General features: G+C 38.9%; 1 protein-coding gene across 1 annotated transcript; it reads left to right on the top strand.

The window, feature by feature from the left end:
* The first annotated feature begins 731 nt into the window (after positions 1-731).
* fzd2 (frizzled class receptor 2) lies at positions 732-3,260 on the top strand. Its single transcript, XM_016269127.1, has one exon. The coding sequence runs from the start codon at positions 910-912 to the stop codon at positions 2,560-2,562; it is 1,653 nt and encodes a 550-aa protein (XP_016124613.1). The 5' UTR covers positions 732-909; the 3' UTR covers positions 2,563-3,260.
* The last annotated feature ends 9,341 nt before the right edge of the window (positions 3,261-12,601 follow it).

The raw sequence follows: 12,601 nt of genomic DNA, 5'->3' as shown, positions 1-12,601 counted from the left end.
TAGATAGATAGATAGATAGATCGCTAGATAGATAGATAGATAGATAGATAGATAGATAGATAGATAGATAGATAGATAGATAGATAGATAGATCTGGGGAAGTCATAACCCAAAGATTGTGGGTTCGAGTCTCGTACCGGCAGGGATTGTAGGGGGGGGGAGGGAATGTACAGCGCTCTCTCCCACCTTCAATACCATGACTGAGGTGCCCTTGAGCAAGGCACCGAACCCCCAACTGCTCCCAGGGCGCGGCAGCATAAATGGCTGCCCACTGCTCCGGGTGTGTGTTCACGGTTTGTGTGTGTTCACTGCTGTGTGCACTTTGGATGGGTAAATGCAGAGCACTAATTCCGAGTATGGGTCACCATACTTGGCCACATGTCACTTCACATAGATAGATAGATAGATAGATATGTTATTTTGTATAAGACGTGTTTTGTTTTGTTTTTCAGAAAAGAGAATTTCCAAATTCACGTTCCCTAATTCGTCCATATCATAACTTCTCACCCAAATAAAAACTTTTTTTTAAAATGCTATTATGTTTTCAAATGACTGATAGGGTCTTGAGCATAGGTCTTCAGCGATTCAATTGGTCTGAAGACCTTGTGATGGGGGTTTATGGTTTAGGGTTGAGAATCTGTTTCAAGACCCCCGAAATCCCTCCTCCTTCTCATGCTCCCTTCAAAGTCAGCGAGAGGCAGCCCAGGGGGAACTTGAAACAGTCTGACGGACAAAGGGGGAAAAGTCACGCAGTCTGTCCTGCGCGCAACAGATATTCCTCACAAAGTATGCGATTTACACTAGCTCGCGAAACTTTTTGTTTTCGATTAGCAAATAACATGTCGCCAAAAGCGTAGTTTGCGGACTCCCGTTGTGTTCAGTGAAAGTTAGGCGGAACTTTCCGGGACAATGCAGGCGAGTGGAATTTTGTGTCTGTTTTTGGCACTGATGTTGCCGTGCTGTTTCGTGGCTTCTGGACAGTATCACGGAGATAGTGGGATAGCCGTTCCCGACCACGGCTTCTGTCAGCCCATAACTATCCCCCTGTGCACGGACATCGCTTACAACCAAACCATAATGCCAAATCTGGTCGGACACTACAACCAAGAGGATGCTGGGCTGGAGGTCCACCAGTTTTACCCGCTGGTCAAGGTACAGTGCTCTCCTGAACTCAAGTTCTTCCTGTGCTCCATGTATGCGCCAGTGTGCACGGTTTTGGAGAAAGCCATCCCGCCATGCCGCTCCATTTGCGAGAGGGCAAAGCACGGCTGCGAGGCCCTCATGAACAAGTTTGGCTTTCAGTGGCCAGAGCGGCTGAGATGTGAACATTTCCCCGTGCTGGGAGACGGACACATCTGTGTGGGCCAGAACGACTCCGCGGCTACAGTGTCGCCCGTTCACATGCCCGTTCCAGGAACGCCCGGCATTCAGCTGTACTCCTCGCCGGACAAGCCCTTCCGCTGCCCGTCAGTGCTCAAAGTGCCTTCCTACCTCAGTTATAAGTTCCTGGGCGAGCTGGATTGCGGTGCTCCATGTGAGTCCTCCAGAACACATGGGGCTTATATGTTCTTCACAGACCAGGAGATTGAATTTGCCCGGATTTGGATCCTCATCTGGTCCTCTCTCTGCTGTGCATCCACGTTATTCACAGTTACCACGTATTTAGTGGACATGCAGCGTTTTAAATACCCAGAACGTCCTATTATTTTTATGTCCGGCTGCTATACCATGGTTTCCATTGCATATATCGCTGGTTACTTTCTTGGGGACAAAGTCGTGTGCAACGAGAGCTTTTTTCCCGACAGCTATAAAACCATCGTTCAAGGTACGAAGAAAGAAGGGTGTACGATTTTATTCATGATGCTGTATTTCTTCAGTATGGCGTCTTCAATTTGGTGGGTCATCCTGTCTCTCACTTGGTTCTTGGCGGCTGGTATGAAATGGGGCCATGAGGCTATTGAAGCCAATTCACAGTACTTTCACCTGGCCGCCTGGGCCGTTCCGGCTGTAAAGACTATTAGCATCCTGGCCATGGGGCAAATCGATGGAGACATGTTAAGTGGCGTCTGCTTTGTGGGCCTGAACAATCTGGATCCCTTGAGGGGCTTCGTGTTGGCCCCTCTCTTCATCTACCTCTTCATTGGCACCTCGTTCCTGCTTGCCGGCTTCGTGTCCCTGTTTCGTATCCGCACCATCATGAAGCACGACGGCACCAAGACCGAGAAGCTGGAGCGATTGATGGTCCGCATAGGTGTGTTTTCGGTTCTCTACACCGTCCCGGCCACCATCGTCATAGCTTGCTTTTTTTATGAGCAGGCCTTCAGGCAGCACTGGGAGAAGAGCTGGATCAGTACGAACTGTAAGAGCCTGGCCATCCCGTGCCCCATGCAACCCACTCCTCACATGACCCCCGACTTCACTGTCTTCATGATCAAGTACCTCATGACTCTCATTGTAGGGATCACTTCGGGATTCTGGATCTGGTCGGGGAAGACGCTGCACTCTTGGAGGAAGTTCTACACACGATTGACCAGTGGCGGACAAGGGGAGACCACCGTTTGAAACGGGAAATCGGGGTCCACATTTTCAGCCAATAATGATTTTAGAACTACAAAAACATAATAAAGTGCCTTTTATTGTCAGTATTTTGAAAGCAATTACACTTATTTTTAGACTGTCAGAGACTTTCAAGTGGTAAGAGAAATGGGACGTAAACCACTTGACTTCCCCAAACAAACATGGCCAATTTGATACCAAGTGCAGAAATGTTTTCCTCCCCCATTCTGTTGCCCCCATTTTTTCTCATAAGCTGCTGGCCATAAAAACTCTAACCCTAACATGGAAAGTGAGATACCAGCTGGGAATTCAACAAACGACAGAGCAATGAGAGCCATGGCGGGAGGAGAGCTCAAAAGCTTGCTATCTAATATACGGCAGGCAGTTGTGTTAAATGTAATTAAAACATTGTACATAACATTTGTAAAAATCTGTATTTCAACATTATTATATATTTGTATTTAAGCAAGTCTACGTTTTTTGTTTCAAAATTTGGTACTCTGTAGTATCTAGAATTTGTAGCCACTAGTCTCTCTTTCATATCTTCTATACTCATGTTTGCTGTTTCAAATTAAAGTTGTTGTAAATAATACTCCTATTCTTTTTAAACTTTATTCAGTTCAGAAGTGAAAGGAGAACAGTTTTCATATTGGTTGTGGATTTAAAGGAGTAGTTCACCTAAAAAGAAATATTCTGTCGTTTGCTCACCCTCATGTTGTTTCAAACCAGTAAGTTCTTCCATATGTGGAAGATAAAATAATATTTTGTAAAAAAAAAAAATGTTTTGTCCTTAAAATGAAAGCCAGTGAAGTCCAATGTTGTTTTTGACATTCATTGCCAGGACTAAAAAAAAAAAGTTCTTCAAAATGTCTCTTTTTGTGTGTGTTTTCCACAGAATGAGGGGTGCTTTCACACTTGGTTCGATTGCTTGGTCTGAACCTGAGTTCGATTGGTCCCCCCTCCCCCTGCCCCCGCTGGACTGTGTTCACATTATATTATTTGGGTCCGAACCACGGTTTGTTTGCGTCATCAAGCCAGCAGCTTTACCCCGTTGCTTAGTAACGATGGTGCAGGAGAAGACGGCAAAATGCGTAGCAAGGCTCTCTTCAATTTTATATTTATGTTTTTGAACCATTGGTTTGTTTCCAAAGCTTCAGTACATAACGGCACTTACGTCTGCCTTACGAATGTACTGCAAATGCTCTAAAGTACTCTGAAGGTGAACAGAAATGAGATATACAGCTCTCTGTTTGCAGCGTGTCAGTCACGCTCGTCAAGAAAGTGAATGAAACGCACACAAACACACATTTTTATCAAATAATACGTCAATCACTTCAGTGATTTGGTACGATTGCGTTCACATGAGCAGCGAACCGTACCGGAGTTCACTTGAACCGTACCCCAGACCACCCTTTTTAAGCGGACTCTGGTACAGTTCGGAAGACAGCTTTCACATCATCCAAACATACCAAACTCTGACGTAAATCGAACCCGGGTGCCACCAAAAGTGCTAGTGTGAAAGCACCCTGAAAGTCATTAGGTGTGGATCAACACGAGGGAGAGTAAATGATGACACAATTTTCCATTTTGGCTGAATTGTTTTAGCATAAAAGCAACTGCAATAATTCACTGTTATTCAAATATGTAATCCATATGTCTGTAATTGACTGTTCTTCATACTTCTACCAGGTCTTAAGACTCTTTTTCCACAAACACTACCCTAAACTCTGAGTTTGGAATGGTTGTATGTGAGTCAGAGAGAGAGTGTGCTGCATTTTTTTTCTTCTTTTGATTGTAGTGTGAAACAGGCAGCCGTTGAGGAGCAAATGGTTCTCGCATGGTCCTGAGAGCTGAGGCATGCAGGGAAAAAATGGAAAGCACATGATGAAATGATTTTGTGTGTGTGTGTGTGTGTGTGCACGTCACAAACCAGCCTGCTTTACTGAAATGGTGGAGTGTATAGTCTGTTAGTGATCAGTACAAAACTTTCCTAAGGTGCAGGTTTTTACTCCACTAACTTTGTCTGAATCCATTGTAAGGCTGATTGATTTTCATGTCTGCTATGCTTTGGCCTGTGAGTGTATGTTTGTGAGCTAAGATTTCTAATCGAATGCATGCCCCTGGGCAGCCAGTTTCATGCTCTGCCCCTCACACAATGTTTGCCTTCTCCCTTTATGCCAAATTTTGCTCATTTAACATGCACCACTTTCCGTGTGTGTAAACATTTCTTATAATAGTCATGCTCCTTAATATGTTTGTGTATGCATGATAATTTTTTTCTGGATTCTTTAATGAACCGAATGTTCAAAATAACAGCATTTATTTCCAATCGTCTTTGTCTTTACTATTTTAGATTAATTGAATACATCCTAGACCTAGCTGGATAAAATTATTAATTTATTTTCAAAGAGAAAAAAAAAATAAAATGCTGTTTCAAATGATTTTAAATGCAGTTTCACATCAACAAGCTATAGTCATGTTCTCAGCAGATGCTTGCTTGCTAAAGCAGCTAAGTATAACTTGTAAATCACATCGGCTGAGAAGGCACAAGTAATGCCATGCTTAAGCCTAAAAATCCAATAAGAATCCCAAAATAACTGCAAATACATTTTCCTCTTTTTACATTATCTTCTAATCATCTGTGCTCTGAATGAATAAATAGCCATTATAATACTGTACTGTACATACAGTCCACGCTCAGGACATTTATAATCTACCGGCGGAGGTGATTTTTCCTTTTCTGTTTTAAAAAAAAATATTTTTGTGTATTCAAACAAGCATTTAGCTGGCTTGTTTCATAATCCTTTGGTGTCTGCAACAAAATCTACTTTACATCAGTGATTCTCAGCTGGTTTTGCATCAGAACCCAGACTTTACAATGGACATCAAATGGCAACCAAACCAAAATTGTTTAATGTATAAGAGTAACAAAAGTGTCCTAAAAATCCAACTTTGACATTTATTTATATCACCCCTGAAATGCAGCTAACAATTCCCCACACAAAACACAATGTAGTCCGCATAAACCATGTTTAGTCACAGCCCACCAGCTGAGAACCGCTGCTTTGCACATACACGCTCTCCATTACATCTGTTACACACACACACACATAATCCTGTATAGCCGAGCTGATGGAGGATACAGATACCTCAAATAGTACGATGGCGAACTAAAAAGCCTGTGTTAATGGAAAATGTTGTGTGTAGGTATGTGTGTTTATGATATGTCTTCTTCAGAATAATCTCTCCAAACATGTAGTCAAGCACAAATGCTCATACGGTGCACACACACTCGCAACGCTGGAATCCCCCGAAAGATATAGACCAGTAATTCAACTCCCCTGGAGATGATGTCGTGACACAGATGAAGGGAAAGGAAAGTAGATCCACCCTAAAATCTCAACAAGTACAGAAACTCTCCCATTTTTTGTTTGTTTGTTTGTTTACCAGTAAAATATCAAAGATAGGAAAAAATGTAATTTACTTACTGATTGTTTTAACTTCATTTATATGGTGAAAGAATATATTTTATATGAAGTTTATATTCTTTAGCCCACTGCATTTTAAAAAGTAATGTGCAATTCTTGCCTTAATAGTTAGTTACCCAAAAATGAACATTTTGTCATCATTTATTCACCCTCAGGTTGTTCCAAACCTGTATGAGTTTCTTTTTTCTGTTGAACACAAAAGAAAATATTTTGAAGAATATGGATAACTAAACATTTGATGGTCCACATTGACTTCCATAGTATGGGGAAAAAATGAAAGTCAGTGGAGACCATCAACTTATTTCTTTCTTTTTTTCAAAATATCTTCTTTTGTGTACAACAGAAGAAATAAACTTATACAGGGTTTGAAACAACTTGAGTAAATGATGACAGGATTTTCATTTTTGGGTGAACTGTCCCTTTAAATAGCCATTTTTACATTGGTATAATGTATTTTGTTGGTATAAATTGATGTATTTAGGTTGATTTAGTGATGTTAAATATTTCATTGATTTGAATAATTTAGATGTCACCTTTTTTGTAGGTTAACTTTTTTTAGTGTAGCATGTTGTTTGGAAGCATAAACTTTTGTTAGAATTTTGCTTATCAGTGAAAAAGCAGCTTGCCACTGAATAAAAAACAATAAAAAGTACTATTTATAGTCTTACACTAAAAATACATTAAAGACAAAATGTAATGTGAATGCTTTTCCTCTTAAATTTGATAATCAGTATTAATAATTATACATATACAGTGGGTACGGAAAGTATTCAGACCCCCTTAAATTGTTCACTCTTTGTTATATTGCAGCCATTTGCTAAAATCATTTAAGTTATTTTTTTTTTCCTCATTAATGTACACACAGTGAGTAAGAGCATGCAATGCTGAAAACTCACCTCAATAAAACTTTTAGCCTCTAAATCATAGTTTTTGTTTTTTGCTGACTTTTCAGAAAATCTCAAGAGATAGTTGTTATACTGTTGACAGCTCAACCGTGCTCTCAAATCTGTGCAGAAGTTATTCATGTCTCTCTAAAGATACTCCTGCAGAGTCTGTCATCACTTTCATTCTTCTTGTGGCAGATGCCTTGATCCCTCAGGGGAGACGAGAGAGATGTAGGTTAGATAGAGCAGATGTACCAGATTAGTTACAGGTGATATAAGTGTCTCTTATGACATTGGACACAGATGATATAAATGGTAATGTGTTGGTGTGGATAGAAAATAATGAATCCCTGTGTGTCTTTTTGATTGTATTATTATTATATGGCTTTCTGTGCTTCCTTCAAATTGCAATACACTCCCAATTCTCTCTCACCCTCTCTCTTGCTCAGATGAAAGTAGGGAATGGAGTGAGCCAGTGGCCAAGTATAGAGCATTGCTCAGACTGCACTCTATGAATTTGGCTGGCTCCGTGACAGCTTATATCCTCTGTGTGTGTGTGTGTGTGTGTGTGTGTGTGTGTGTGCGTGAGCTGGCTGACTTGCCTAGGGGCTTGATTTTTGAGTATGGTTAAAGTTGATGACAATCCCTGTTTGCCTTTCCTACCAAAGAAGGAGGTGGAGGAAGGCATACATGCAACAACGAAAAAATGGAATAATAAAAAGTTGGATATGGTTGCTGGAATGGAGGGTAAAGTGTGCTTTCCATGATGGGTTTGTGCGATCGGTTGAGCTGACAATGTGGAAAATTCAGCAATACTGGAATGAGCTCTTTTCCCAGTATATTGTCCAGGATAAACAAGAAGCAAAATCATGTGGAGAACAAAAGAATGTTGAACAGAACATAGCCTTTAACCTTCAGGCCAATAATAAAAACAGCAGCCGATCAACACTTCCTTTGTTAACATTGGTTGATAGAAATACAACGGTTCATTCTTCATGTTAGCTCCAGTCTATTAAATATTAACAGATACAACTTTATATTAATAATGGATTAATAAATTATGAAAATGTAATTAACTTTATAAGTATATTTATGTTAGTGCATGTTAGCTCAGGTCAGTTAAATAACATGAACAAATATAATGTATTTATGTATTAATACATGCTGAAATTTACATTGACTAAAATGAATAAATGCTTTCATGTATTTTTCATTGTTAGTTCATGTCAATGTTAACAACTGGTGTCTTATTTTAATGTGTTACCAACATTTCTTTTTAACTTTACCAGTTGGTTAACTTGTACACATTATGAGTTCAAAATGATACCAGATTTTTAAAAATAATACTTCAAAATTTACAGGCATATCTAAAACTTTAGGAGTATTCTAGCATATAAATGACATCAAAGCAAAAAAAGACGTGGACTTTAAAGCTGAAATCTCATCGAAGTGATATTTGATTTGTGTACTTTAGTTCTTCCTGTTGTAACAGAAGTGGAGGAATAGTGAGTGGATTGGCTCCATGCTGTTGGCATGTGTTACAAATGTTGATGGTTTGCCAAAGTAGAAGCTTTAGCTTAGTGTTAATACTGATCTTCACTCTTCCCAGACATCCACTGTCTTCACTCACAGCTTCTGTAAGAGACACATGCAGATCAAAGCATTTTCTCAGAACTTCTTCTCTCTAACAGGGTTGAGAATGCAGATGGTTTTAAACATGTTATGCTATGATGCACGCTAAATGTGAGAGCAGACATAACGGAGAAACTAAACAAAACTAACATTTATCAGCTTAATAGAGAGAAAAAACTATGTTGGGTTTAGATCTTCTGATGTGTGCATGGGTGTGTGTGTGTGTGTGTGTGTGTGTGTTCACTCTTTTTTATGCTTGTTGAATTAAATAGCCTTTATCTCCTCCACTGGGACATGAAGGGACAAGCTAAATAGTGGGCAGAGGAATGCTAACCATCAGATCACATACTGATTATATAACACACACACACATATGTGTGGACACATAGGAAGTTTAGATTTTACAAGACATTTTGAAAAACTATGTTGTCTGTTCAAGAATCTTTATTTCTTTAAATATGTCAGTGTATGAAGGCATGTTGAGGAAGTACAGTATTGCTTCCCAGCCACTGACCACTTTACCGACCTTCTATCAGCATCCCTCCATCTTTCCACAAACAGGAAGAAGTTTGTTTTCCTGTTTCCGCCTTCCTCTGTGAGAATTACTTCCTGTGCAGAAATGGAATTGTTGAGGTGTCTGTGACAGAGAAACTGACATCACTGTTTAGTATTTCAGTGTGACCACAAAAAAGTCTTCTTTTGTGGTGAAAGTCCTAAGAAAAAAAAGAAAGACGTATTAAATGAAGTTAATACTTTTTTACATCAATGATGCATTAAACTGATTAAAAGTGACAGTAAAGATAATTATATTGTTTCAAAATATTTATTTTTCAAATTAAGGATGTTATTTGAACTATCATCAAAGAATTTTCAAAAATGAATCACAGTTTCCACAAAAAAAATTATATATATATATAATTTAATATATTGTAATATATTACAATATTGTATAATATATATAATATTAGCATACGTCTAAATAGTAATTTCAATGATACATTAAATGCAGTAGAAATGCAGTATTTCCATTTTTCACAAATCATAGAAATAATATCTGTATGTGTCTAGTGCATGTGTGCTAGCTTGCATCTATGCATGCATATTTATCTTGGGCCTGGGTCTGTGGGTGTATTTGCCAAAGGGAAGAATTGAAGAGTGTCTGTGTGTGTGTGTGTGTGTGTGTGTGTGTGTGCGCGCGCGGATTTGTGACAAATAAGGAGATACATTTGTATAATGACAAAGGTATGACATAGGTATTACAAGGAGAAGGTGACTTTTCAGGACATTACCCCATGTCCCCACTTTTCAAACCGTTTATAAATCACAGAATGGAGTGTATTGAAAATCTGAAATAGCTCAAAGTCTCCTGTAAGGGGTAGGTTTAGGGGTAGGGTTGGTGTAGGGCAATAGAATATATGGTCTGTACAGTATAAAAACCATTACGCCTATGAAGAGTCCCCACTTTTCACAAAAACAAACCTGTGTGTGTGTGTGTGTGTGTGTGTGTGTGTGTGGCAACAACAACTTATGCTACCAGCTGCTGTTCAGAAAAGTGACGACAGCTGTGTTATGACTGTGTGCCTGTGTGTGATGGCTATTTGCAGAGCAGGACACCCAGAGAGGATAATGATGGCCTTCTGTGTGAGCTTGCATGTTTGAGAGCTAAAGATCGGCACTGGCAACAAATTGAGATGGACCGTAACGGAGATTGAGAGATTACAGTGGATGATTCAGTGCCGGATGCCAAATGTGTAGAAACGACCGTTGGTTACAAAAATTGCATGACTGTAATTATTATTGCATCCCATGTCAACTTCATAACCCAAGTAAATCATTTACATTTACACAAAAAAAAATCACCTATTTAAACTTAAAAACGTCAGTTGACACCTTAATTTTAATCAAAAGTATAATCAAATTTGTTATAAAAGTCATTTTTACTTTCTGTAAAGTTGAATCTCATGTTTAAAAAAGATTGAATGATTTTGATGAGTTGAAGTAATGAAAAAAAAGTGGGGTTGACTTTTTTTTTTTTTTGTCAAAATTGTTTTAGAACTGACAAAAACATTTTAAGTGGTTAATTTTAAGTGGGTTTTGCCCAATGCTTTAATCTAAAAATAGATATGAAAGACCAAAATAACCTTATTTGACTTGCTAAAGGGATTGTCCATCCAAAAATGACCATTCTGTCATCATACACTCACCCTCATGTCATTCCAAACCTGCATGACTTCTTTCTTCTGCAAATCACAAAAGAGGTTACCATTATAAATGTCTCATTGTTCTTTTTGTCCATGATAGTCAATAGGGCCAATGTGGTTTTGCAAAGACAAAAACAGTCAAACCATTCATTAAATAATCTTTTTTTGTGTTCTGCAAATGAAAGAAAGTCATACAGGTTTGGAATGAGGATGAGTAAATGATGACAGAATTTTCATATGGATGAACTATCGCTTCAAAAATAGAGAATTTAAAATAGCTTTACATGTTAGCATACAAAGCTTACATGCACAAATGCAGTTTTCAGGATGGTGCCTCTAGAAATGTTTGTTGTTTCATTGGTCAAGTTGCGGTAATCATGCTCTTTTGCACAAACAGTGATAGCTAGCTGTGAAAGCTGGATGGCAGTTTGGTGTGAAGTGCCTGTATTTGTATGAACCGCTTCTTCGTGACTGTGTTGCATTGTGGATATACGGCCTGTAGCCTGGCGTGAGCTGACCCGGGGTGGAGGTTTGGGCTCAGGGTGGAGCTGTAATGTGAATCCTATCTCCCTCTCCTCAGGTAATGAGTTACGGCTCTGGCTCCTGACAGGCGAGTCGCTTTGCGTCAGGCCTTTAATAGAGGCCTTTAAAATGGCTCATCCTTAGGAATTTACAATCCCATTCCCACCCACACACTCGCTGAGACGAGTGGAGGAGAGACAAGGTGGCTAGCGTATAGTCGCATTGTCCCGACAGAGAGCCGAGCGGAAATGTACCGCTGCAGGCAAAATGACGGCAGCGAGAGCCGTGTGCGAGTTCGACTCAGAGAAAGAGAGAGTGAGGGGGAGTTTTGCAGTTTTTGCCTTTGTCGTCTGTATGTGTGTGTAAAGTTGATGGGCTGTACATTTGCTCTGTAATTTCTCCCTCCCAGAGTAATCACTTCCATCTGGGACCTGCCCAGAAAGAGGCCCGAGATTGGAGGTAAGAGTTAGTCTCACACACAGCATTACATTATGAGTCTCTACTCTCAGATCTCTGAAAACTAGTTCAGTCAGACTGCTTGATTAAATGGGAGCTCTTGCTTTAGTTATAGGAAAAGCGTGAAGTTACAAGTAGAAGAGGGAGAAAGATCAAGAAAAAGCAAGTTTGTGTAACAGGAAGTGAGCACAGGGGGAAAAAATCCATGCAACCGCCTGAAGACATCCATGAAACAACTGTAGCAAACATGTAAAATGATATGAAGGTCCCTCTTACTGTACTTACAGTAGAGTTAACAGAAACACCGCCATCTGCTGGCCACTGTTATTATTTCTATCTCTTTCTGAAGTCTCTTAAAATCCAAAGAGGCACCATACCCAAAAATGGCTATTATCTTTAACTCAAACTTCAAACAAAACTATTTAAAAAAAGTTTGTTAAATTAAATAAACCTGAAATAAAATTAAAAATATAAACATAAGACGAAAGGCTTAATGATAATTGAATGAAATTAGACATTTTGCCTTGGCAACCAAATTAATAATGGTAAATTTAAAATTAAACTGAAATAAAAATACATTAAACCTCAAAGGTAATGTAAAAAATAACAATAAATGACAAAAGCACAAAGAAATTCCTTAACAAAATGTAAATGAAAATTTAAAAATATTAATAAAACTATAAATATTACTAAAATAAGACTGCAGACCTTTCATTATGTCTCAGCGAGTTCATATTCATCATTTGCTATTAATCAGATTAAAAAAAACTGAATTAAACTGAAATATGTTTTCCTTTATTAGTTTGATGATCCTGCAGTATGGAAAACATTTTTTTTTTAAAATACAAATCTTCTATATTTT

This window comes from Sinocyclocheilus grahami, unplaced genomic scaffold, assembly GCF_001515645.1.
Source record: "Sinocyclocheilus grahami isolate Dianchi unplaced genomic scaffold, SAMN03320097.WGS_v1.1 scaffold49.1, whole genome shotgun sequence".
Lineage (NCBI taxonomy): Eukaryota > Metazoa > Chordata > Actinopteri > Cypriniformes > Cyprinidae > Sinocyclocheilus > Sinocyclocheilus grahami.
This window is presented reverse-complemented; position numbering and strand designations above follow the sequence as displayed.